The sequence below is a fragment of the Spea bombifrons genome, chromosome 5 (genome assembly GCF_027358695.1).
Source record: "Spea bombifrons isolate aSpeBom1 chromosome 5, aSpeBom1.2.pri, whole genome shotgun sequence".
Classification (NCBI taxonomy): Eukaryota; Metazoa; Chordata; class Amphibia; order Anura; family Pelobatidae; genus Spea; species Spea bombifrons.
The window spans coordinates 22,705,383-22,728,033 of NC_071091.1; the positions used below are offsets into that span (position 1 = coordinate 22,705,383).

Here is a 22,651-nt window from a genome sequence, read left to right on the forward strand (position 1 = left end):
GATGGCCAGCCCTTACATATGGAGAGTTTAGCTGGGGCAATTTAGTCAGGTTAAACACTCCACGTTCTGTGGAGTGCCAGACAGGAGGATCCCCCGAAGTGCTGCAGGAGACATGTATCCTCCTCACTGGCAGCCGGTGCACGTCTGCGCAATGCGCATAGACAACCTACGCTGCTGGCTGGTACTTCTGCCGGGGCTTCAATGGTGGAGCACCTGCATGACGTGACGTTACATTACAGTGCTCAGTCGTAGAAGCATCGGTGGAAGTACCGGCAGCAGCAGAGGTTGTCTGCGCGCATTGCATAGACGTCTACCGGCTGCTGACTTAAGCACGGGGGACAAGACTAGGGATGCATCGGTAAGTCGGGGGGGGGTATAATGGTAAATAGGGAGGAATAAGGTATATCAGGAGGTAAAGTGGCATATAGGGGGTATAAGGCATATCTGGGGGGCAGAGTGGCATATAGGAGGTATAAGGCATATCAGGAGGGGGCAGAGTGGCAAGCTGTGGTTGCAGATGTATGTGCATAACTGGGGGCAGGTTGGCAAATAAGAACAAAAAAAGCATGTAAAACTTTTTTCCTATAGGGTAAGCTTATATTCAAGCTTTTTCTTTTTTTCTAAATTAATATTCAAATTTTGGGGGGTCGTCTTATAATCAGGGTCGTCTGTCCGAAGGGTAGATATCTCCCAAGATCAATCAAGATTTGATTTGTCTTTGACAGAGTTTCTGTATCTCTTTAAAGCATTAGTCAATATTGGTAATTCCTGATACATCTAGTGTATTTAAGGAACCAGTTGAAAAAGCCTGTAATAATTCAGGAATCCAAAACGAAGGTTCTCCAACCCCTGCTATAAAATCAGCCATGATGGGATCAACTTAATAAATATACCGTATGGGCTCAATTGGTGCTATTTTAAAGAAAAAATACACATTAGTGGACTGCTAAAACAGTATTTTACCTAATAAACAGGAATACATGTATTGTAACATTTTTGGTATCTATTATGCTGCATAGTCAGCATAGGTTATATATCAACAGAAATTTGGAAAGCCAATAGCCATTTTAACGTCCCCCCTTAATTCATAATGCGCCTTACTGATAGATATTCCCCTCTCCTCACCTGATACACCACTCTGCCCCCCAGATATGCCTTAAGGCCCCCTAGAAATTCAACTCTGCTCCCTAGATATAACCCCCCCAACCTCGACTTACCAATGCACCCCCAGACTCCCTGGTGTCTAGCGGGGCCAGCCTCCGCATCACACAGACGTTCACCGACTGTCAGAGAGGAGGATACTGCGCTGCTGGGAATCCTCTTCTCTTGCAGCCTGTGAATCTCGCAGACACATCCGCCGGGGCTTCAAAGGTGGAGCACCAGAAGGTTATATCACGCAGGTGCTCTGTTACAGGGAATCAGTCACACTCCTCGAGAAGGCTGAGGCCTCACCACACCCTTTCCTCTGGCAGCTGCTACCAGTGCCGGCTGTTGTGGGTTTGCTGTTGTCGCCAATGCCTTCAGTTTCCACATAAAGCAAAGCTGCACTGTGGTGTGTACATAGGTGTAATCTGGTGGTTAAGTCCAGAATTGGTGAAATGTCCTTTCACCTTACCCCTGCTCGCTACCTTACGACACAACTACCAACTTGCAGTACGTTCATCTCCCAGTTAGTGCCCTGCGCGGGACTGCTTTTTTAATCCTGTTCCACTCCCGCCCGCAACATGTGTGCCCAATCCTGCCACAAGTGTGGCCAATCACGCTCACCTTCTTACCTGAACTGCAGATATCCTGCGCAGTCCTGCAAGGCTGCCTTCGAGTTGCTCCCCCACAGCTTCTCTTCTCTTGCTCTGCCCAGGAACACAGCGGAGTCACGGGAAGTGACGTCACATCACGTGATCGCCCACACCCTTAAGTTTTTTGGCGCCTCCCAATGCAGTCCTCTACCCCCAGTCTCAAAATGCTCCCACACTTTACTACGTATTCGCGATTGTTATAATGGTGGTCGTGCCGGTGCTGGTGCACGAAGGGGAACCTGTTACATAGGCATGCTGTTGCCGCTGCTTCTACACGGTGTAAGTAGGAACACATTCAACAGAGAAACCAGAAGATTTGTCACTTGACTTCACCAAGTCTGGCACATAATCTAGATCCAGGTCATTATCGTCATCGTCAAAGATGACCATATTTTCTTCCACCTGGGCAGAAGGCTGAGTAAGGTCCACTCCTTATCCAAGAGTAGACCTTCCCTCTTCTTCCTCACCATCTGCTATCATCTGACAGTGCCACTGCTTGCTGCCCTTCTTTGCTGTGGAGTTCTGCCAGCGCTTACGGTGGTGGTATCGCCAGGGGTTGAACCCCAAGGGCGGTTGTGATTGCACGAGTAGTGATGGTTTTAGTCTGTGCTTCTTCATAAAATGACTCCTGAGTGAGTCCTTGTAATTGTGACTAAAACATTGCCTTACTTTGGTATGTGGACAAGATTTTCTCACTAGTAGTAGATTCAGGATGTATTGCTGCGGCATCCGAATTGTGCTACTTGAGGCCGATACACTAGCGGGCACCCGACTACTCCTTTTTCATACACACCTGCCACTAGCTCTGCCCTACCCATAAACACTGGAATCACATTGACATTTCCACAATTTGTTTATACTTACAAATTTCATAGTCCATAGGCCAGATTTTATCACCAATGTTTAATATTAAATGTTTTGAAAATAAAATATTTTGTGTTAACACAGAGGTTTGGCTGGTAACATAAACGAGCAACTGTTTGAAACTGAAATTTGCCACTAACTCATTTAGTGCACCCTCACAAATGATAGATTTTTTTTCTGTTGAACTAATAGTTACCATATATCTAAATATGTGGGGGGGGGGGACTTAAGAGGGGGGGGAATTTTTCAGTTTCACTAGACATAACCAGTGACAATGGGGGGGGGCGCATGGATGTTTCTCAGACGTTGTGGGGGTTTAAATCCTAAAGCAGAAGAGGTTAATGTCGCTCTCATGAAGCAAATGTGCAGACAGCCCCATTCCCTGGGCAGACAGCAACAGTGCCCACACAATCACCCCGAGTGTGGCGACATGGGGGCATTTTTCAAGCATACATCCCAAAACTGGTACCATGGTACTTCACTGGTTGTGAAGAGGTTAATCTCAATTTTTTTTTCCTGTGGCCGATTTGCCGACAGCTTCGATAATACACAAGCCTCACATTTATACAACAAGGAGGGGATAACGACAGGATACGCTCTATTATAAGCAGTTTCTATAGAGGGATCCATGTGCCGTCTTCCGAACCGATGCAGGTGGAGACCAGGAAGCATAAAAAAAAACCTTTGACCTAGGCCAGCATTAGGATTCGATACTGTGTGAATGTAAATTGTTGGGCATCAGAGCTGTTAAATATTTAGAAAATGTAACAGTAAAATTACACAATACCCCTCAGAGTAACAGTTATAGACAGAATGGAATTCCCCCTGGTGTCTTTTCCATGTGACATCATCAAAAAATATTTTCTGATAAAAAGAACAGTCAGATCACCACAGCATTGTCCCCAACCCCACCTCCATCTTATGTACCCAAGGTAATTTTATTTTTAAACCCCTCCTCCCGGTTGCATGTATTAACAGACAAATTACCTTGTAAAACCATGAAAAAACTAATACTGTTTTAGACATCCATAAAGTTACTGCATACCTACTGGCATTAACAAAGTCATTATATTTTTGGGGAAATGTGTAATCTTACAGCTTTGCTCGATTAAGCCTTCTGCCATTACTGTAGTTTGTTGCTAGATGCTGCAGTAACTCTAAAATGATTGAAAATTGCATTTCCAGAGAAGAGGCCAACGGCTACAACCCCTTCCAAAAATGGCATCAGTTTTCAGAAGGGAAATAAAATAAACACCATTCAAACAAAAAGGAATGACGCCAGTCTTTAGATTAAAAACAATTAAGAAATCTTTATTACAAAATGTGAACAGTTTGCAAGGTTGGTTCCAGCCCAATTATGCAATTAAAAATAAATTATATCAACTTAATAAAAAATGTAGTTGTATACATGACATTAAGATTGGGAAGATCCTTTTCTAATGCAATGCATGGTTATGAGAATTACTTTGCAGTCAATTCTTCAGTTTCATTTACCTGCTCCAGTTAATTAACCTGCCAGACAAAGAATATAGTTAACACACAGTTGCCTTCACAGAATTAAATCAAACAAGGATTTTGTTTACCAGTTCATGAAATCATTGTTATGAAAGTGAAAAACCCAAAAGATATAACCCCAATGTATCAGATATTATAAAGTTTTAAATGCACTGTACCAAGTCTTCAAATGGCCTTTTTATTTTCTCTTCTGATTATTTATTATTATTATTATGGTGGTGAGCCAAGCATGCATGCTAATGCAACAGATACTAGCAACCAATGATCATGTCTGCAACAATGTGCATATGTGTAAAATGCATGGCATCTACATATACACTGTCAATACCACCCACAGCCTGTTGCCTATGGTGAATAGCAACTCGCATTAAAGAGATACAAAATAGACGGCTTATACCTGACCTGTCATTTCTGAAACTATGCCTCCCAGGTGGGAAACTGATCAGTGCTATATAAAAGTGTATCGGTATCATAAAACCTTATAAGATTGTCATTTATGTGTAATCTGTTAATTATGAAACGCAGCAGGTTTCTAACAAAGTACCATAGCCAAGGAGCTTTTCAACACAAATTGAGGTACTTTCAAAGTCATGGGGTGCACGTGTTTTAGGGGTTAAGACAAACCAAAACTAAAATCCAGATCTAAGAATAGATCAGTGTAGTTATAACTACCAGACTACCACAAGCATCATGTGAGGTCAAAGAAATATTCTCAAAGGGCGGCATGAAGGGACAGCTATTACATTTAAAAAGCACTTGAAGGGTTTTAACCCTTCAAAACACAAATATAGTGAAATGGTGGCTGCAGATAGTTCCAACTACTGATTTAAACTATGTCAGGTAAAGCACTATTAAAATAAAGCTAATGAGCATCGTGTTTGTTTACAGGATTGCATGTTTTTATATAGTTGTAATTACCTTTAACTTGTAAACATCAGATAAGGTTTTATGCAGTTGTCTCATTGTTGAAATGCAGTTTACTCTTTCAAAACACTGCTTGTCCATGGTCAAAACCAAAGCTATATCACAGCAAGAGAAAAAGCATTCTAAGCATTTGAAAAATTAAAAGATTTCCAAACCCTTACCAAAAGTTGAGGAAGTTACATTTAAGTTATAAAAATATTTTTCTATGAACATTTACACCACTATACTGAATCATCTTTGTAAAGAAAGAAAATAAGATCTTACCTACAGAAGTTTAACTGAAGCTTAGAACTACTTTTCTCTACCTCTCAGCTTTCGTTGACCTCCTTAATCTAGAGTAGCAAAAATCTTTATCCAGAACTTTAGCTCGGTTTTTAATGACTGAACTTAGAAGTCGCTCAAGGGTTTTTCTAGACCTGTGTCTCAAGGAAGAATACTCGCTGGCATATTTCCTTTCCTTGCCATTGAAGCGGTGGCTGCATCTAAAAAGATCTAAGTGGGCACTTCTCTTTGCAGAGAAACCCTTTTGTTTTCTATGTATTTCTTGACTGTAAATGAAGCACACTCGACAATTTACAGGAAAAAATGTATCACTAATCCTTGCCTTTTAAACACACACAATGATAAATCTAGAAAGAGACAAACGTTTCCTTTCGAATTATTTTATTAAATGAAAGTGTACAACAGCTCAACTATACACACACACTGAAATTTAAAAGGAAAATTAAAAAAAAAAATAAAATAAAAAAGCCTCATTACACCATGATCCTGGCTGGTTGTTCTTAAACTGCTTAGATATCTTATAAAAAAGTTTTCACGTTTACTCAAAACTTAAAAATGGAACATTATCAAAAAGGAATGCTGCTGCACTCTTTACAAAGACACTACAAATAAACATTTAAAAACCTAAGAAACTGTCTCAAAGGCGTATTTTACAGTCCTTCCTCCATTGTAAGATAATGTACTTAAATATATTCCAATCCATTCACAAAATGGCTGTCTGCATCTGCTCTCGTGTCTTCTGTCATATCACTGCATGTTTTATGCATGACTGAGATAAAGTCTCCTTAACATTGTTATTTCCATAACCTGAAGCTGTGTTACCTCTGGGCTCTCATCCTCTCCTATTTATACAGTGAAGCCTGTTTCAACAGAAGTAAAGAGTAAAAAGAATAGGTTATGATGTTATCCAGCTAGCCAGTTAAAAGACAATACTATCCTGAGAAACTTAAACCTGCAGCTAAAACAGCTGACTATCTGCAGATTAGAAGCGGCCTCGCAGTGATACATACCCAAAAGGAGAAACATTAGCGGGTTTAATAACGATTCCGACCACCATAGCCACCACTTCCTCCACTACCACCTCCTGGACCATAGTTTCCTGGGGGGGGAGGGGGTCACATCGTTAGAGAATTGCTTGGTTTAGAAGTTATGAATATATATATAGACTCAATTAAGAACAAAACATTTACCTCCTCCATATGGTCCTCCCATACTCCTGCTGCCACCGAAGTTTCCACCACTCTTCATTGGGCCGTAATTTGAAGACTGTTGGTTGTAGTTGCCAAATTCATTGTAGTTTCCACCCCCATAGCTTCCTAAAAAATGTTTTTCAAAAAAAATAAATACAATGCCATCACAGTGTAACCTTTCACATATAAACCATTATGATGAAACTCACCTCCTCCATAGTTGTCATATCCGCCACCATAACCACCACCCTGATTTCCATAGCCAGGACCGCCGCCATAACCACCACGTCCACCACCATATCCAGGTCCGCCACCGAAGTTGCCACCTAGAAAGTCCAGACAACTGCTTACCATTTGTAGTGTATGCCCACACAATACAATCACAGCCTTATGTAAACACTGACCGATACCCATAAGGGGTTATTGTTAACTATATACGCAGGAGAATTTATCACTTTAGAAGGCTTTTCTAGTGATAGAACTATAGAATTTTGGCTACAATACAAAAACTTGATAGTGAGGCCTTTTTCCAGAAGCTTGTCAATGAGCAGTTAGCGAATGAACCCCTAGGTATACAGTACTACAAGACAAAGGCATTCGCGTGCCAACATACCTCCTTGACCACCACCGTATCCATTGTAGCCATCACCATAGCCACGACCACCACCATAACCATCTGTTAAAATTAAAAGTGCTCTGGTTATCAAGGCATAATTAGACATTTCATTACAATTAAAATTGTAGATGTAATCAGTTATTATACGAGTGTTCCCTAAAGGAAAGTGTTGCAAAGTAATGGGGGTTTGGGAAGCCAGAGAAATGTTTGTAGCAGCTATAAGCAATTTACAGCTTGCACAAGGCAAACTCATGTGTCTGAGGAGAACTGTGGTTTCAACTCTCACTTTATAATGAAGGGCCAACACCAGCATTCTTCTCCAGCTAGAATGTCTGAGCTGGCCCTTCAGTTGAAATTGGGAGTGGGCCTTCTAGATTTACAAGCAGTAAAACATTTTAGCAACTAGACCTAGATTTTTGCTTCCTTCGTAAGACCGACAAGAAGTTCTTACTGCATGTGTGTTCAGGACTACTGTTTTAAACAATTTGTTAGGGGTGCATGGCTCATAGCCTATAGTCCATGCACTACTATTTTAAGGTTTTCTAAGAATGCAGAGAGCACGTAAACGGCAGACGATCATACCTGATCCACCTCTGAAGTTACTTCCTGGCCCAGGTCCGAAGTTTCCACCACCACGTGAATCTCCAAAGCCAAAGTTTCCTAGAATTATAAATAGAAATTAACAGCTACTCAACACCCATTATAGCAATTTTATTTGTAAGTGAGCATCATACATACCTCCTCTACCAGTTCGGGTACTCTGAACTTCTTGCATTTCTTGCCTTGTTAAGGCTTTCCTCACTTCTGCATTGTGTCCATTGATGGTGTGATATTTTTGTACTAAAAGAAAGCAGAAAAGAAATCTTAGAACTGGACACTATGCAATTCATAGTGGTTTCACAAGGTTTTACGTAATATTTTGAAGCGTACAGCGAACAATTCAGATTAAAGGGGGGAGGATAGAATTACTTACAGACAATCTTATCAACCGGATCGTGGTCATCAAATGTTACAAATCCAAAGCCCCTTTTCTTGCCAGATTGTTTGTCTGTGATTATTTCTATGCTCTCAATTTTGCCATACTCCTCGAAATATTCTCTAAGATGATGTTCCTCTGTATCTTCCTTAATTCCACCAACAAATAGTTTCTTTACAGTGACATGGGCACCAGGTTTTGCAGATTCCTAGGAAAAAAACAGTAGTTTAGTACTGCACTGTCCTGACTTTACAGATACACATCTCAAACTTGAACCATAAAAGCCACGGTATATAAAAAATATGCATGCAATATACTATATTAAGCCAAAAATACACAAAAGGTCTTTACCTCTCTTGCTACTGCCCTCTTTGGCTCCACTACTCTGCCATCAATTGAGTGCGGGCGAGCCGACATAGCAGCGTCAACTTCATTCATAGAAGAGAAGGTTACAAAGCCAAAACCCCTGGATCTTTTACTTGCTGGATCTCTCATTACCTAAAATAGAAGTTAAAAATAAATAACATTGCCAAAAGTGTATCATTACACATTTCCACATGCATTTTTAAAGAGACAAGTAATGGTTTATTTAACATGCTGTAAAGGATATCAAACTAGACAGCATTTGCTTTGCGCAGAAATATTTGAAAAATATTTCCCACAAGCACAAAAGGCAGGTATTTTTACTAAGAAACTGCATGATCCTTGTTCCTTTAGGTTGCCTTGCACTGACTCTTCACCCATTAGCATATAAAACAGACGCTGATTTGGAGTCTGCCCAACCCCCGCCCAACAGATGTTTATCATCGAGACAAACGGATTTATTCAAATTCAGATTACAGTAAACCCTGGACAGCTACGTCAAAACGTGTTGATCGTCGCAGAATGGCAGGCGTTCTTAAACGTTACTTACCACACAGTCCGTTAGTTTCCCCCATTGTTCGTAGTATTTTCTTAAACTGTCCTCTGTTGTTTCAAAGCTGAGGCCGCCGATGAACAGCTTGCGGAATTGTTCCTTTTCCCTCTAGAAGAGAGCACAGAATAGAGGGCACAATAAGTCAAACAGGCACTAATAAATATTTGGGTTTCAGAAATTCAGCACAGGATATATAAACTTGCGTCATTACTGATCCATAATCTCCACAAAGGACCCATTCAACTGCAAGCTGCTCTTATCCATTGATAAAATGTGAATATTACAAACAAGCAGCCAGCAATTTTACCTGAAATTATTGGACAGTATTTAACTTAAACATCAATATAATAATCCCCGATATTAATGATAGTCATGGACAACTGTGAGAGGAAATCAGACTATCTGGGGGTATTTACAAAATAAACTGTGCGAATTCAGGATGAAACGCAAAAGACCAGAGGAGGAAACACAACAGTCCTTTATATAAATCAAGAGGAATTAACAGGAAAACAGCCAATGAAAACAGGCCAAATAAACCATTTCCAAACAAAAGGCTAGGAGGCCATCATTAGAGGGGACTGTTCGGCCATCATGGCGCCTCCTTTACAGAGGCCGCAGAGATAAAATGGCGGCGATAGACCGCAGAGCCGCCATTAGCCCAGGGATGCTACGCCATACTAAATCACCGGCTCCGTACCGGGGAGGCTATATTCTACGTTAGTTCACAGGTGTTTAAGTAAATGCACACTGCGGCCTTAATTGGGGAAAATTATTCATACCAAGTAAAATTGTACGTTACTCACAAGACGGGGCCCGTTACGAGTCCCAACCGATCAGTCCCTTTAACGGTTACTAAGATATATTTATAGCTCCATATCGTTACAGAAGATCTGCCTCCCGCATAACATAACCCGGTGTTACAGAGAAACAGAAAAATCAGGCGAACACCGCATGCCGGCTATGATTCACAAAAACGCAGATTTCCCACAAGCAGGATATTGCCGTACGCTTCATAAACCAATCATCTTACCTCCATCGTTAACGGAATGAAAGAAGCCGCGCGAACTGCAGATTATAAATAAATAAATGAGGCTTGGTGGGTGAACCCCAGGCTGCCCTCCCGGACGGAGACTGGAACTAAATGGCGGCGCAAAATCCCCCTTCTTTTCTAGAATCTTCTCTCGCCGATGGCTTTGCCACACACCCCTCAGCCTTGCTACGTACGCGCAGGCCAATGAGAGAGCAGGGGATGGTCTACGGAGAAAAGGCCATTGCGGTAACCCGATACAGGTTGCTATAGTAACGGAGTGTTGCTTTTCAAACTCAACCCTAGGAAGCCGGCAGGGAGCCGCGCTGTGTTCGCAGAGCGATTGAATTTGAATGGACCTGGTATCAGGTTTCATCGTCCCGTTGTTCATGAATAAGATTACGCCCTTCCGTCCCCTGAGAAGAATGAATGCGGATAGAGGGGGCTGGGGCTTCACCTGAAGGATTATGGGAGTTTCTTTATTCGGGATTTATTTATGGTCCAGCTGTGTGGATGTGCATCGGCCGTACTATATTCGTGAAATGCATGCAGTGATCCGTGCCTTCATCTTTTGTGGGTAGAAGAAGTATTATTAAACACTCATCTACAGACACCAGACAAGCCAGAAAAAAATATGAAAATATGATTAAAAGAGATAAACCTTTTTTTTGTTGTTGAAACGTTCAGTTATACACAAAAACGTCATTCTTACTATTATCAAAAGACCTGAAAACTAGCATATAAGAAATTTGGATCTAGTCCTGTAGTATGTCTTTTCCATAAACCTGGATACTTTCTGTTATATAGTCGCATTGCTAATGTCTGTAAGCATTATATTACTTCAAGATGTGAAGTGAACGAATATTAAACTGTGTGAGATGGTTCCAAAGTATTTGTATTTATTGGACACTTTTCAATACATATTGGTGCCCTTATCCCACTGGCTCCTGTGACCTGTAAGTGGGGGTCATACATGTGTATGCATACCCCAGGAAAATGGGTATAGCTGTATTGGACTAAGGGAAGATTGAGTCTCAAGTCTAAGGTTATTCCTTTTATTAGGCCAAATGGAAAAGATGTAGCATAGGCTAGAGAACCTCAGAGGTCGCTTCATCAGGCTGCAGCATATCCATCGGAAAGAGATATGTTTCCAAACTCCCCCTGCAATGGCCACTTTGTCACCTTCAGTCTCTTGCTCACTAGTATGTTGGACCCTGGTGGCTTCTTAATGGTAATTGTTCCTTTATACAGCCATCAGTGTAAAATACCTGCCCTAAGACTTCACATTTATTCCCCCAGCGATGACTACATGTTTTGTCCTGTTTACAGTGCGACAGAATTTTATGGTGCTATATAAAACAATAAATAATAATAATAATGGTGCTATAGAAAATAATAATCGAGTGTTCCTTTACAGCATGGATTTGCCTCTTCACCTTCTAAAGCCTGCACATTATAAGTCACCAGGATGTAGCATTGTATGCCTGTTCCCAGTACTATTTAGCAACAACCAATTTGGAGAAGCACAGATGCCCCAAATTCTCCTCCACCTTTTCTCCAGCCATTCAAGAGATCATTGTTTTTTGGGTTTTTTTTTACGGAGAGTGCTGGTAACATTTTCCTCTCTGTTGCAGTCCGTTGATTGTCTCCCCAATGCTAGGCCCATCTGTCTCCATGTATACAGGTTTATCCTAGTATGCAGACTATTCTGTTGGTCTCTACATCACAGGTCAATTAGCTGTCTTATTCCTGTTCAAAGTTCCCCAATCCACAGGCTCCTTGGCCTTTCTATCTAGCTATGCCACCCTGGCTTCTCCAGCTGATCCACAGGCTTTTTGATGTCCCTCAGTCTGTTAGTGAATCTCTTCCAATGAACAGACAGTTAACAGACCTCAGTTTTTAAACTGGTACGAAAGGAGAAGAGGGCCCTGCTTTTATGAGCTTACAATCTAGTTGGATAAGGAATTAGTTGGTGGAGATTGCTGCTTGTTCCGATGGCTTAGACAGGATGCTGGCTGAGAGTGTTATGAGGAAAGGTTGTTTACTTCTCGAAAGAGGTGGGTTTTCAGGGAGCTTTTGAAATTTGCACTTTACCTCTTATATGCTACCTGATACTAGCTACACGACAAATGATTTTATTATCTAAACAGCGTCAATACATACGAGAAAGTATTACCGTATTTGCTCTGAAAAATACCCCTCGTCTTATAATCGAGGTCGTCTTCTAATTAGACCTCAATAAAATGTCTGCTGGGGCCGGTGCTTTGGTCCCGAGCAGCGTCTCTTCTGTTTAGCAGCAGGAAGCTAGCAGAGTGTCACATAATTATGCCTCCCCCTCCTTCCTCTGGGGGCGGGGCCAGAGAAGTTGCTCGTACAGCCGGGCCCCTGCAGACGTCTGCGAGTGGGAGATCTGCAGTTCAGGTAAGGGGGTGGGGGGTTTGAGTGTGTGTGTATGTGTGATTAATGGAATGAATGAGTATTTAAATGTTTGTGAATGAGTGTGTGCATGGATGTGTAAGGGGGGGTGGTAGCATGGCATAGGGAGGCTGTACTCAAACTCCTATCATCCCCAGGTTCCAGCATGTACTGGCTGCCTTGGCTTGATAGGAGTTTGATTGCTGTTAGCAGTTATATATATATATATATATTATTATTATTATTATTATTATCTTTTATTTATATAGCGCCAACAGTTTACGCAGCGCTTAATACAATACATAAATTCAAGGGATATGACAAGACAAGAATTGACAGACTAAGACAAACCGATACATTTGGTGGAGAGAGCCCTGCTCGCAAGCTTATTTATATATACCTCCAGAAATGCCTTTTAACCCCACTCGGGTGCCAACATTAGGGAGCTCGAAGTCTGGCACTTCAGACCTCGGCTTCCGTGCTCCCTAATCACTACGCTTGGCTATTGATGCTGAGCGCGGGGATGACGTCATATCCCGGCGCTCGGCATCAATTGCCGGCGCGTAGTGATGAGGGAGCAGTAAAGCAGAGGCCTGAAATGACAGACCTCACGCTCCCACAACTGGATGGAAGATAGAAGATGAGAAAGGTAAGAGATGGGGTGTAAGTGTCATGTATGTGTATATATGTATGTGTAAGGTCAGTGTATGTGTATGGTCAGGTGTGTGTAGTGTAGGTATTTGTGTGTTTGTAAGCTGGTGTGTATATATATATATATATATATATATATTTATATATGGGGTGTGTGGTGAGGGCAGTGTATAAATGTGTATGTATGGACAGGTGTATGTTAGTATGTGTAGATATATAAATATGTGTGTGTGTGTATAAGGGCAGTGTATGAATGCATATGTCTGTGTATGGGCAGTGTATGTGTATGGACAGGTATGTGTAAGGGCAGTGTATGTGTATATGTGTGTTTGTAAGCTGGTGTGTACGTGTATATGTGTGTAAAGGAAGGGGTGTGTGAGGGCAGTGTATGCCTATACATGTGTGTGTGGACAGGCATATGTTAGGGAGAGCTGACCCACCCAATCCAAGCAGGCTTTGTATACAACAACCAGCCAATTACCGGTAAGGTACATCGCTTGCCGTGATTGGCTGGTTGTTGTATACTGGGTAGAGGGGTAGTCTTATACGGCGAGTATAGCCCAAACTCTATATTTTAATTGGAAAAGTTGGGGGTCGTCTTATACGCCGAGTCGTCTTATACGCAATATTTTCAAATTCAAACTTATTCAAACTTAATTTTTTTCAAATTTGGCATGGTTGGCTGATAACTGCAATAGTTATCACAGATACTGATTACCCCCCAAAATGATATGTTTATGAACAGTAGATAAGTCAAGGTGTGCAACTAGATAAGTCAAGGTGTGCAACATTTTGACACTTTTCAAGCAGGGATTTTATCACCAATTGCTGCCAAATTTTGAGGTATTTTTATATTTTTGTGGGGTTTTTTTTGTATATGTTGCAATATTGCTTTAGATTTCATTTTGAATAGCATATGTGCAACTGCAGAAGAAAACACCACATTTTGTTTAACAACATCTCCCGGTTCCAACAAGACCTCACATTCATGGTTCATGCATTTTTTGAGGAAGCTATGAGGCCAAAACTGGAACATGCACATTTCAGTTTTCAAATTTGGAATTTTCAGAAATTGGTTTGCTGGGCCCATATCCCATTTGGGACATTTTGGAAGCCTCCAATTTAAATTACCTCATAAAAGTATATGTTTATGAACAGTAGACATGTCAAGGTGTTCAACTAGGGTATATTTGACACTTTTCAGGCAGCCATTTCTTCACTGATGTCTGCCAAAGTTCACAGGAAATTTATTTTATTGCGTTTGTACGCATATATTTCAATGTTGCATTGAATTTCTTGCACAGCATATGTGCAACAGTGGAAGAAATTTTGTTCACCAACATCCCCCGATTCCAACAAGGTCTCACATGCATGGTTCAGGCATGTTTTGGGGAAGGTATGAGGCCAAAACTGGAACATGGTAACTGAATTCACCCTATTAGGAAGTTGTAAGCTGAAGAATATAATATTAACCATAAGAAGTGAAAAAGAGAGTATATAAACCAAATAAAAACAAATTTTGACCGGCAACTTTATGATATTCCTTAAAAAAGTTGCCAATGCACAGACCTGGCTTATCAGGGCAACCAGAACAGTAAAATATTGTGTCCTTCCTGTGCCCTTTTGGCAAAACACACCCTGCACCGTTTCTGTGTTTTAGATTTTTTTTGGAAGTTCGAGGGAAATTGAAAGGAAAATGTTCTGCCTGAATTACCGCAGCATTTTCTGGAGACACTGAAGGTCCTTGTACATCTGGAGCCAAGATTTCCCTAAGTAACTGAAGCTGAAAAGATAGAAATGTGGCTTTTTTGGCAGGGTTTATTTTTTTTGTGAGTTGCAATCTGCATTACAAAATTGCTACCTTCTTGTACCATGTATTTGTTTTCCTCATAATGAGGTATGGCTGCAATAATTGATCGTCCAAATTCACTCCCCCTATGCCTATTGTAGGCCTTGATGCAGGTCTGCTTTTTATGGAGCTGTGTTTTGCCCCGGACAGGAACAGGAACGTTGGCATCCTGGTGAATTGTGCTTAACATGCACAAATCCCTCCTGTCCCTATATTTTACAGCCCAAAGTTCTTCTTGGCGCAAAGCTAAGGATGCCACAATTTTGGTTTCCCCAAGCTGTTCTGGGAACCCTCTTCTGTTTTGCCTTATGGCACCACAGGCCACGGTGTCCATGCAAAACAGCAACTTGAAAAAAGGGACACTTGTGTAAAAGTTGTCCACATAAAAGTGGTACCCTTTGCTCAGTAAGGGCCAAACGAGGTCCCAGACAACTTTTTCACTTATGCCCAGATGGTCTGAGCAACCTGGTGGGTCGAGCTTGGCATGTTTCTCCTTACACACGCGGAAGTGTGTAGCCACTACTGCTCTGACATACCGTATTTGCTCGATTATAAGACGACCCTGATTATAAGACGACCCCCCAAAATCTGAATATTAATTTATGAAAAAAAAGAAAAAGCCTGAATATAAGATGACCCTATAGGAAAAAAGTTTTACCAGTAAATGTTAATTCATGTAAAGTATGTGAACAATTTTTTTTAAATAAAAGCTATGATTGAGAAAAATATTTTGTTTTTATTTCCTTTTTTTTTCAACCTGCCCCCCCCAGTTATGCACATCTGCCCCCTGCCTTGCCACAGAAATGCCTTATACCCCATGACTAACAGCATGCCGTTATCAGAAAAGGCGACGATATTCTGCAGAAGAAACGTGGGTTCACCATTATGAGCCCGAGAGCAAGCGGCAAAGTATGCAGTGGAAGCATCCTTCATGATGATGTGAAAGCAGCGGTGCATCAGTGGCTATCGGCATTAAAAAGTTTGTACGGCGTTCAGAAAATTGCATCGCTTTGGAAGGTGGCTATATTTTTGAAATAAATAGTAAACATTTTTTTTACATTTATTAGGGGTGGAAAATGCAGGGTCCATTCACTAAATGGAATTTGGCAGTTTGTTATAAGTAGAAAAAAAACTGGCTGCAGGTTAAAAAAACCGCTTCAAGCCGCAGATTAGTTAATAGACTTCTATCCCGGAAACCATAACTTTCGTATAACAGGATGCGGAGATCGTGCAGCAGCACTCGAAGGGTTAACCTTCGCGCCAGTAAAATACCCGCCAGAATGCCGCTTTAGCCTATTGTTCTATCACGTCACTGCTCCCTCCCTCTTTTGCGCGGGTGACGTAGAGAGCGACGGCTTGTGCTGCTTATTGGGGTGAGCCTACGGAGCGGCTGCACCGGCTCAGGCGGGAAAGGTGAATGATAGCTTTTGTTTGTTTTTGCGGCGGAGAGGGTTGGGGTAGCCTGTTATGCAAGAGGGCGATTTTTTGTTGAAGGAGGGTACTGCATGGTCGCTCGCGCTTCGTGTCTGCTGTTAAGGTGAAATCAGAGAATGGGTTAGCGATAGTTGTTAGTCCTAAGATGGCGGCTGCGGGGGAACTGTGTGTCGGTGTATGTTAAGTAGCTCGGTTTGCGGTTATAGCTCCTTTCTAACGTGCTTTCATTTACAGCCGAAATTCGTATAATAATGATATGGCGGAAATACTGTATGCTTGTGGGGGGTGTGGGAGTTGTGAGGTAAACGGCGTTGAGTGCTCGTACCTGGTGAGTGCGTCTCCGTGCAAACGCCGCACACATACACCCAGTGCGTATACAATGAATGTGCACATGCCGTGCTCTCCGGGCCACCGGGTACTCAAGCCTGGCCCGGGCATCTAATGGCTGTAACGGTAACTTAAACAGTGTGTAGCAGTTCAATGACTTGGCGCCTTCGCTATCAGGTAAATGCAGGGTTTTATTTACAAACATGTAATCGGTACACCCGTTCACCGTGTTCCCTAGTGGTAAAGGGGACTGTTGATTTGATCTGGCTGTAAGAATTCTAATTACTGAGCGCTACAAGTGAATGTAATGAAGGTTTATGTATTTTACACACAGGCCTACATAGTGGTGCAGTGCGATAAGGTGATCCTATAGGTATTAAATGCAGGACAGTCTGGAGCTGCAGGTAGTAAACTATATATATTTATATTGTATTTCAGCTGTGTAAGTGTTCACGTTACTCTGTAGAGGACCCCCATCATGCTGAGACCCTGGGTGTGTGGGGTAACTCCTAATCATGTCAGTTCCGCGCGTAATTGCACAACCGCTTAAAGGCTGTTATAAATCTGCTCTCCCGGGCGAGGGCCCTGTATGATATTTTTCCCGGCCCCTAGGACACGCTAGTGGAGCGCTGTGGGATGGTAAATACTGCGCATGCGTGTGTGGGGGGGGGGCTGGCCGCAGTGGGGCGTTCTCGGTTAGCGGTATGTACGGGGTCGGCTCTATATTTCTGCTTCGGTTTATCGGTAAACGAAAGGCCCCATTAATACCGCGTGCTCTCAAGCTGATAACGCGCGTTAATAACTCTGTAGAAAGAGCACTCTTGGAGGCTTATGTAGCGGCCCTTTTGTAGCCTTTTGTGGGGTGTGGGTGCCGATTGAAATGCCCCAAATATGTTATCCCCGTAAATATGGATAGGCCTTGTAACGTTTTTCCTCTGGATATTCACGATTAATCCATTAATTTACGGTTTCCGTTTAAGGCTGCCAGTTGAGAAGGGACAGGAAATGGGTTATAAGATGGCTCTGTCACATGCAATCATGTTTCACTTTTCAAGCTAAAGTCATGCAAACCAATACATTTAAATCAGAACTCCCACCAATGCATTTATTAGCGCTAGATGAATCTTTCAGCCATATTGTGCTATTGTAGCCTTTCTGTGTAATGTTAATGTATGAGTTATATGTTGCAGCTCAATCTACTGGACAAACTATTTATTTTTTTTTATATTGCCTTGTGACATTGACAAAATGGTCTATGGGCAAGCACGGTTGTCCAAATATCACATGACTGCCTATAATGGCAGCCTCCACGCCTGTGGATGGACTTCACTACTGTATATAGCACAGCAATTAATGCTCATCTTTTTGGATTTGTCCTTTAAGTTGTAACCACCCTTCAAGTTAGCCCACAAGATAGTTCTATAGAAGCGGTTTATTCAGTGTCTGGGTACACTGCTAAGCCTTAAACCTTGAATTATTTATTGTATCTGCTTCTGTTACCTTTTGTATATTGGGGTCCTGTGTTAAGTATTCAGTGTGTTGCACATGTTTTACTCAGTGTAAAATTCTATTTTGTCGGGATGATCCCACGATAAATGTTTAATGTTTTGAGTGTTAAAAAATAATTAGGGCAATGTTCGTTTAAAAATAACAAATGTTCTGTGAAGTGTTTTGTGATGTACAATATTCTGGTGATTGTCTTTCGAAAATGTCTGGCCAATTGAATACAGCATATATCTTCAAGTATTTTGTAAGCTACAGTTCAAGTCTTCAACAACCATTTCTTTTTGTAGCAGAAAATGGGGAAGAAGCAGAATGGCAAAGGAAAGAAGGTGGAGGAGGCAGAACCAGAGGAGTTTGTAGTAGAAAAAGTTCTCGACAGACGTGTGGTGAATGGGAAGGTGGAATATTACCTAAAGTGGAAAGGTTTTACAGAGTATGTTATCATTGGACACTCCATAATTTTCCCAATTTAAAAATTGGGTATATTGTCAAACAGATGGAATGCAATGTGAGCTTTTATAGCTCTTCTATCTACATATTGCTTTTGTTAAGGCTATATTTCTAATCTTTTTTTATGTAGCTCTAATCAAATTTATCAACATTTTAAAATTTAGGTCCGTCTGAACTTTTTTTTTTTCCTGTGCATGCTCATGAGGGTCATGTGTGCCACCTTATGATCTTTTGCCGAGCCTGTGCTGGAGCTCTCGCTTAGTAAACCAAGTTGGTGCAAACACATCTGTTCAAACGGCATACGCTTGAGACTCGGCATTTTCTGTAGAAATTTGTGGCTGTCCTCTGCAAATCTTGCACCAAAATTATTCTGTAAACAAACCTTGGCAAGTGCAAAGTGTTCTACGGTAGCTTATGGCACAGTGCTATGACAATCCCCATTGAGTCATTAAGTGTTGATCAGATGTGTTTTTTTTGTTGAGCTTTGTGGGCTATGAAGGGGTTGTCATTATCTGGTACTTGTTTAGTGAGTATTTTAGGCAGTCTGAATCTTGATGCTAATGAAAGTATAAGATTTCTTGAAAACCCTTTCCTATTTATCTCATTCTAGTGCAGACAACACATGGGAGCCTGAAGAGAACTTGGACTGCCCTGAGCTAATTGAAGCCTTCCTTAATTCTCAAAAGGCTGGCAAAGAGAAACCTGACAGTAACAAAAGAAAATCTGTTTCAGACAGTGAATCAGAAGACAGCAAATCGAAAAAGAAACGTGAATCAGTAGGTTGCAGAACATTGCAGACAAGTACCTGCAAATACATATATAACAAAACACTAAATTCCTGTGCTTAGTATACTGTCAAATATGTATATTGTGTGCCTATTTGGATATAATTGAAACCGCTGTGCTGTCAGAAGGCATGTGGTAAAGTGAGAGAGCAGGATAGTATTTTTTTCTATAGAATACTAGCAGGGTAGCACACTTCTGTAAATCGGCCTTAGCATATTGGTGCTGCTGCTACTTTCGTAAAGTAGACTTCTTATTGCGGGTTAAGCTCATTCTCTGTAATGTGAATGGAATCTTCAGTAGTTGTTACCATCTAAGCCATTCAATGTCTTATTTCCTCTAGGTTGACAAACCAAGAGGATTTGCTAGAGCTCTTGATCCAGAGAGAATCATCGGGGCTACTGACAGCAGTGGGGAACTAATGTTTCTTATGAAATGGTGAGATGTCATTATATACAAGCTATTTGGTTTTAAAGAAAGTGTTTAACAAATGAACATTGCTTATTTGCTAACAAGTTCTGTGGGACTTAGTAGGCCCCCTTACTTCCAGTGATGGAAAATCTTAATGCTTCAGCATGCCAAGGTGTTTTGGGCAATACTATGCTTTCAACTTTGTTGGGGCAGATTGGGGAAAGCCCTTTTCTATTCCAGCATGACTGTACCCCAGTGCACAAAGTAAGGTTTATGAAGATATAGTTGTATGAGTTTGGTGTGGAAGAACTTGACTGGCCCACACAGAGCCCTGACCTCAACTGAACCAAACGCCTTTGGGATGAACTGGAACAGATTGCAAGCCCAGCCTTGTCCGAACATCAGTGCCTGACCTCACAAATGCTCTACTGGATGAATGGGCAAAAAATCCCACACAAACACCAAAATCTTGTGGAAAGCCTTCCCATAAGAGTGGAAGCTGTTATGGCTGCAAAGGGGAGACCAACTACATATTAATGTCATAATTTAGAATTAAACGTCATAAAAGTCACTGTTGGTGTAATTTGCAATATTTATAGGCAGACTAAACAAAAATTTAAGATTAAAAGTATTTCAGCGTAATGTTACAATTTTAAGTAGAGGCTACAAATAACTTCATGATTAATGCTGTGTGGTAGGCCAGCTTAAGCCTGCTGTTTCCCAAATAAAACCCTGTGACACCTGTCTTCTCGGGTTGTTGCCTGGTTCACCTTGGGTTCTGCACAATAAGGTTGCAGACCCTGACAAGTTTTTCATGTTACTCCAGTTTTTTTAACAGCTCAGACTTTAGGGCAGGTTTCCTAGTGTGGACCTTGAATTTAGAGCTCCCTAAAAAAGTTAAATTGAACTGTTGTAGGATGTTGCCAAATAAGCGTAAGTGGAATTCTGTTATGATATAACCACAAGCGATTCAGTGAAACCGAAGAGGTTTTCATTGAAAGTTCATTAGTACATTTCATGTATGTATGTACTAATTATAGTCTTGGGCTGGTATGAGGAATGATTCTGATGCCTTTAGTTACAAAAGTGTTAAGTTCAACAAAGTAGGTAGAGCAGCAACTGAAAGGGTATCTGCCTACACATGAAATGCCCACATTTTAAAATGTTTTATATTTATACAAAATGTAAGGGGCTTTGCCTAAATACCTTAGCTGTTGTAGTAGCATGGGCCGCTATCTAAATATGTTCTAAAACTGATGCTCAGAGTTGCATTTATGAGCTTTTGTGGTCTTTCTACAAGAGTAACGGACTTGGCTTTTGGTTTTATAAAGCCTTATTGATGTTCAAGGTGTCTAAACAGACTTTCCAACTCAGTATAATACAAAACTGCTTTACATCTTTACATCATACTTTACATCTACTAGAAAATGGCGTCCTGGGTACTTGACTGATCATCTTGGCAAAATACTGCCATGAAAATTCAATGGTGGTTCAAATATAATTGGTAAAAAAAAAAATAATCTAGAATTGCATGCATTCTTAATGTGTTTTGTGGCAGGTAATTTAAGATCAGTGATCACTTATTAAGAACTATACCATTCTAGTTAAACATGACTTCTGTAACTAAAGGAATGTTTTAATTTCTCCTTTCAGGAAAGACTCTGATGAAGCAGATCTGGTACCAGCAAAAGAAGCAAATGTGAAATGTCCTCAGGTTGTAATTGCATTTTATGAAGAGAGACTAACTTGGCATTCCTGTCCAGAAGATGAAACCCAATAGATTATCATTTACATGTAGACTTTTTAATTTTTTTTTGTTTTAAGAAATCCATTTATCAGCCATTCACAAACTGATTTGTTCAGGTTTCGTTTGTCTCTTTTTGGAGAAAACCACACCAGTATCTTGACTGGCTGTGCGCTCATGAACTGTACATGGCATAAAGCCTTGGGTACATAATTGTATTTGCTCTGTCAGGGCTTTTTATAAACTTTAAATGATCTCCCAATATCTTTGCATCTAAAATGCAAACTTGCAAGTGTTTTGTAGACTTCTCCTTGATGTGCATGTTAATGCTTTACTACTCTGACCTGTCTTTAGTTTCATTAGTGCCAGTCTTTGCTTCAATGGAAGCTTTCTGGTTGTAACTGTAGTGAATGACGTTATCTGACTGTATATTGTTTACTTCAATGTAAATACTGGTGAGCAGTGTTCAATAAATAGTTTTATATTCTCCTTAATCTGTTCTTTCACTTGCGTTCTAATAAAAGTAAAATGTTTTTCAAAAAGTTAGCTTATCCTATTACTGAGCGCTTTTTTGTTGAGCATGTGCCATGAAAAGTTGAATCTCCTTCCAGCTAAATGAATCTGTGGATGTTTTGTTGTGACTGAAAACAAACCTGAGGGTAGGGGTGACTTTCTTCCCTCCTACCACCAGTATGTCTTGTGTGTAGGTGATGCAATATTCTGGGAAAAAGCCTAACTTTGCTTAAGGTGTCTGTTTTTATTTTATTTCATTTTGTTTTTAAATGGTTCTTCCTGGTGCCCTCTGAATAGACTGCAGTGAATGTTTATCAGCACTACTGCTGTTCCAACATCCCAGAGGCTTCCAGGCTGCAAGATTGAAGTGTATATTGTTATCCACATCAAGAGGCAGTAAGGTTGAGTGCTGGCTTAACACGCTCTGAATTCTCAGTGAACTGGAGCTGACCAGCAGGGAGTATG

General features: G+C 41.0%; 2 protein-coding genes across 6 annotated transcripts; one reads left to right on the top strand and one right to left on the bottom strand.

The window, feature by feature from the left end:
• Positions 1–3,944: 3,944 nt before the first annotated feature.
• On the bottom strand, positions 3,945–10,272 carry HNRNPA2B1 (heterogeneous nuclear ribonucleoprotein A2/B1). 2 transcript variants are annotated; one of them, XR_008354356.1, is made up of 12 exons: positions 10,110–10,272; positions 9,077–9,187; positions 8,515–8,661; positions 8,161–8,371; positions 7,926–8,027; positions 7,770–7,847; positions 7,185–7,247; positions 6,781–6,897; positions 6,572–6,697; positions 6,392–6,480; positions 5,094–5,194; positions 3,945–4,172 (listed from the first exon to the last, which is right to left on the bottom strand). XR_008354356.1 is itself a non-coding variant. In XM_053468154.1 (11 exons), exons 1-10 carry the CDS (start codon positions 10,113–10,115, stop codon positions 6,416–6,418), a joined length of 1,026 nt encoding a protein of 341 aa, XP_053324129.1. In that variant the 5' UTR covers positions 10,116–10,270; the 3' UTR covers positions 5,746–6,241; positions 6,392–6,415. The 2 variants fall into 2 exon arrangements, 1 of the variants encoding a protein (XP_053324129.1); XM_053468154.1 differs by lacking the exons at positions 3,945–4,172; positions 5,094–5,194 and adding an exon at positions 5,746–6,241 and having other exon boundaries at positions 10,110–10,270.
• A 6,004-nt stretch (positions 10,273–16,276) lies between these two features.
• On the top strand, positions 16,277–22,167 carry CBX3 (chromobox 3). Of its 4 annotated transcripts, none has more exons than XM_053468156.1 (6): positions 16,319–16,434; positions 17,117–17,186; positions 18,576–18,718; positions 19,346–19,511; positions 19,862–19,956; positions 21,583–22,167. In XM_053468156.1, the coding sequence occupies exons 2-6, from the start codon at positions 17,163–17,165 to the stop codon at positions 21,707–21,709; spliced, it is 555 nt and encodes a 184-aa protein (XP_053324131.1). In that variant the 5' UTR covers positions 16,319–16,434; positions 17,117–17,162; the 3' UTR covers positions 21,710–22,167. The 4 variants fall into 4 exon arrangements, with proteins under 4 accessions (XP_053324133.1, XP_053324131.1, XP_053324132.1 ...); XM_053468157.1 differs by having other exon boundaries at positions 18,579–18,718; XM_053468158.1 differs by lacking the exon at positions 17,117–17,186 and having other exon boundaries at positions 16,277–16,434.
• Positions 22,168–22,651: the final 484 nt, after the last annotated feature.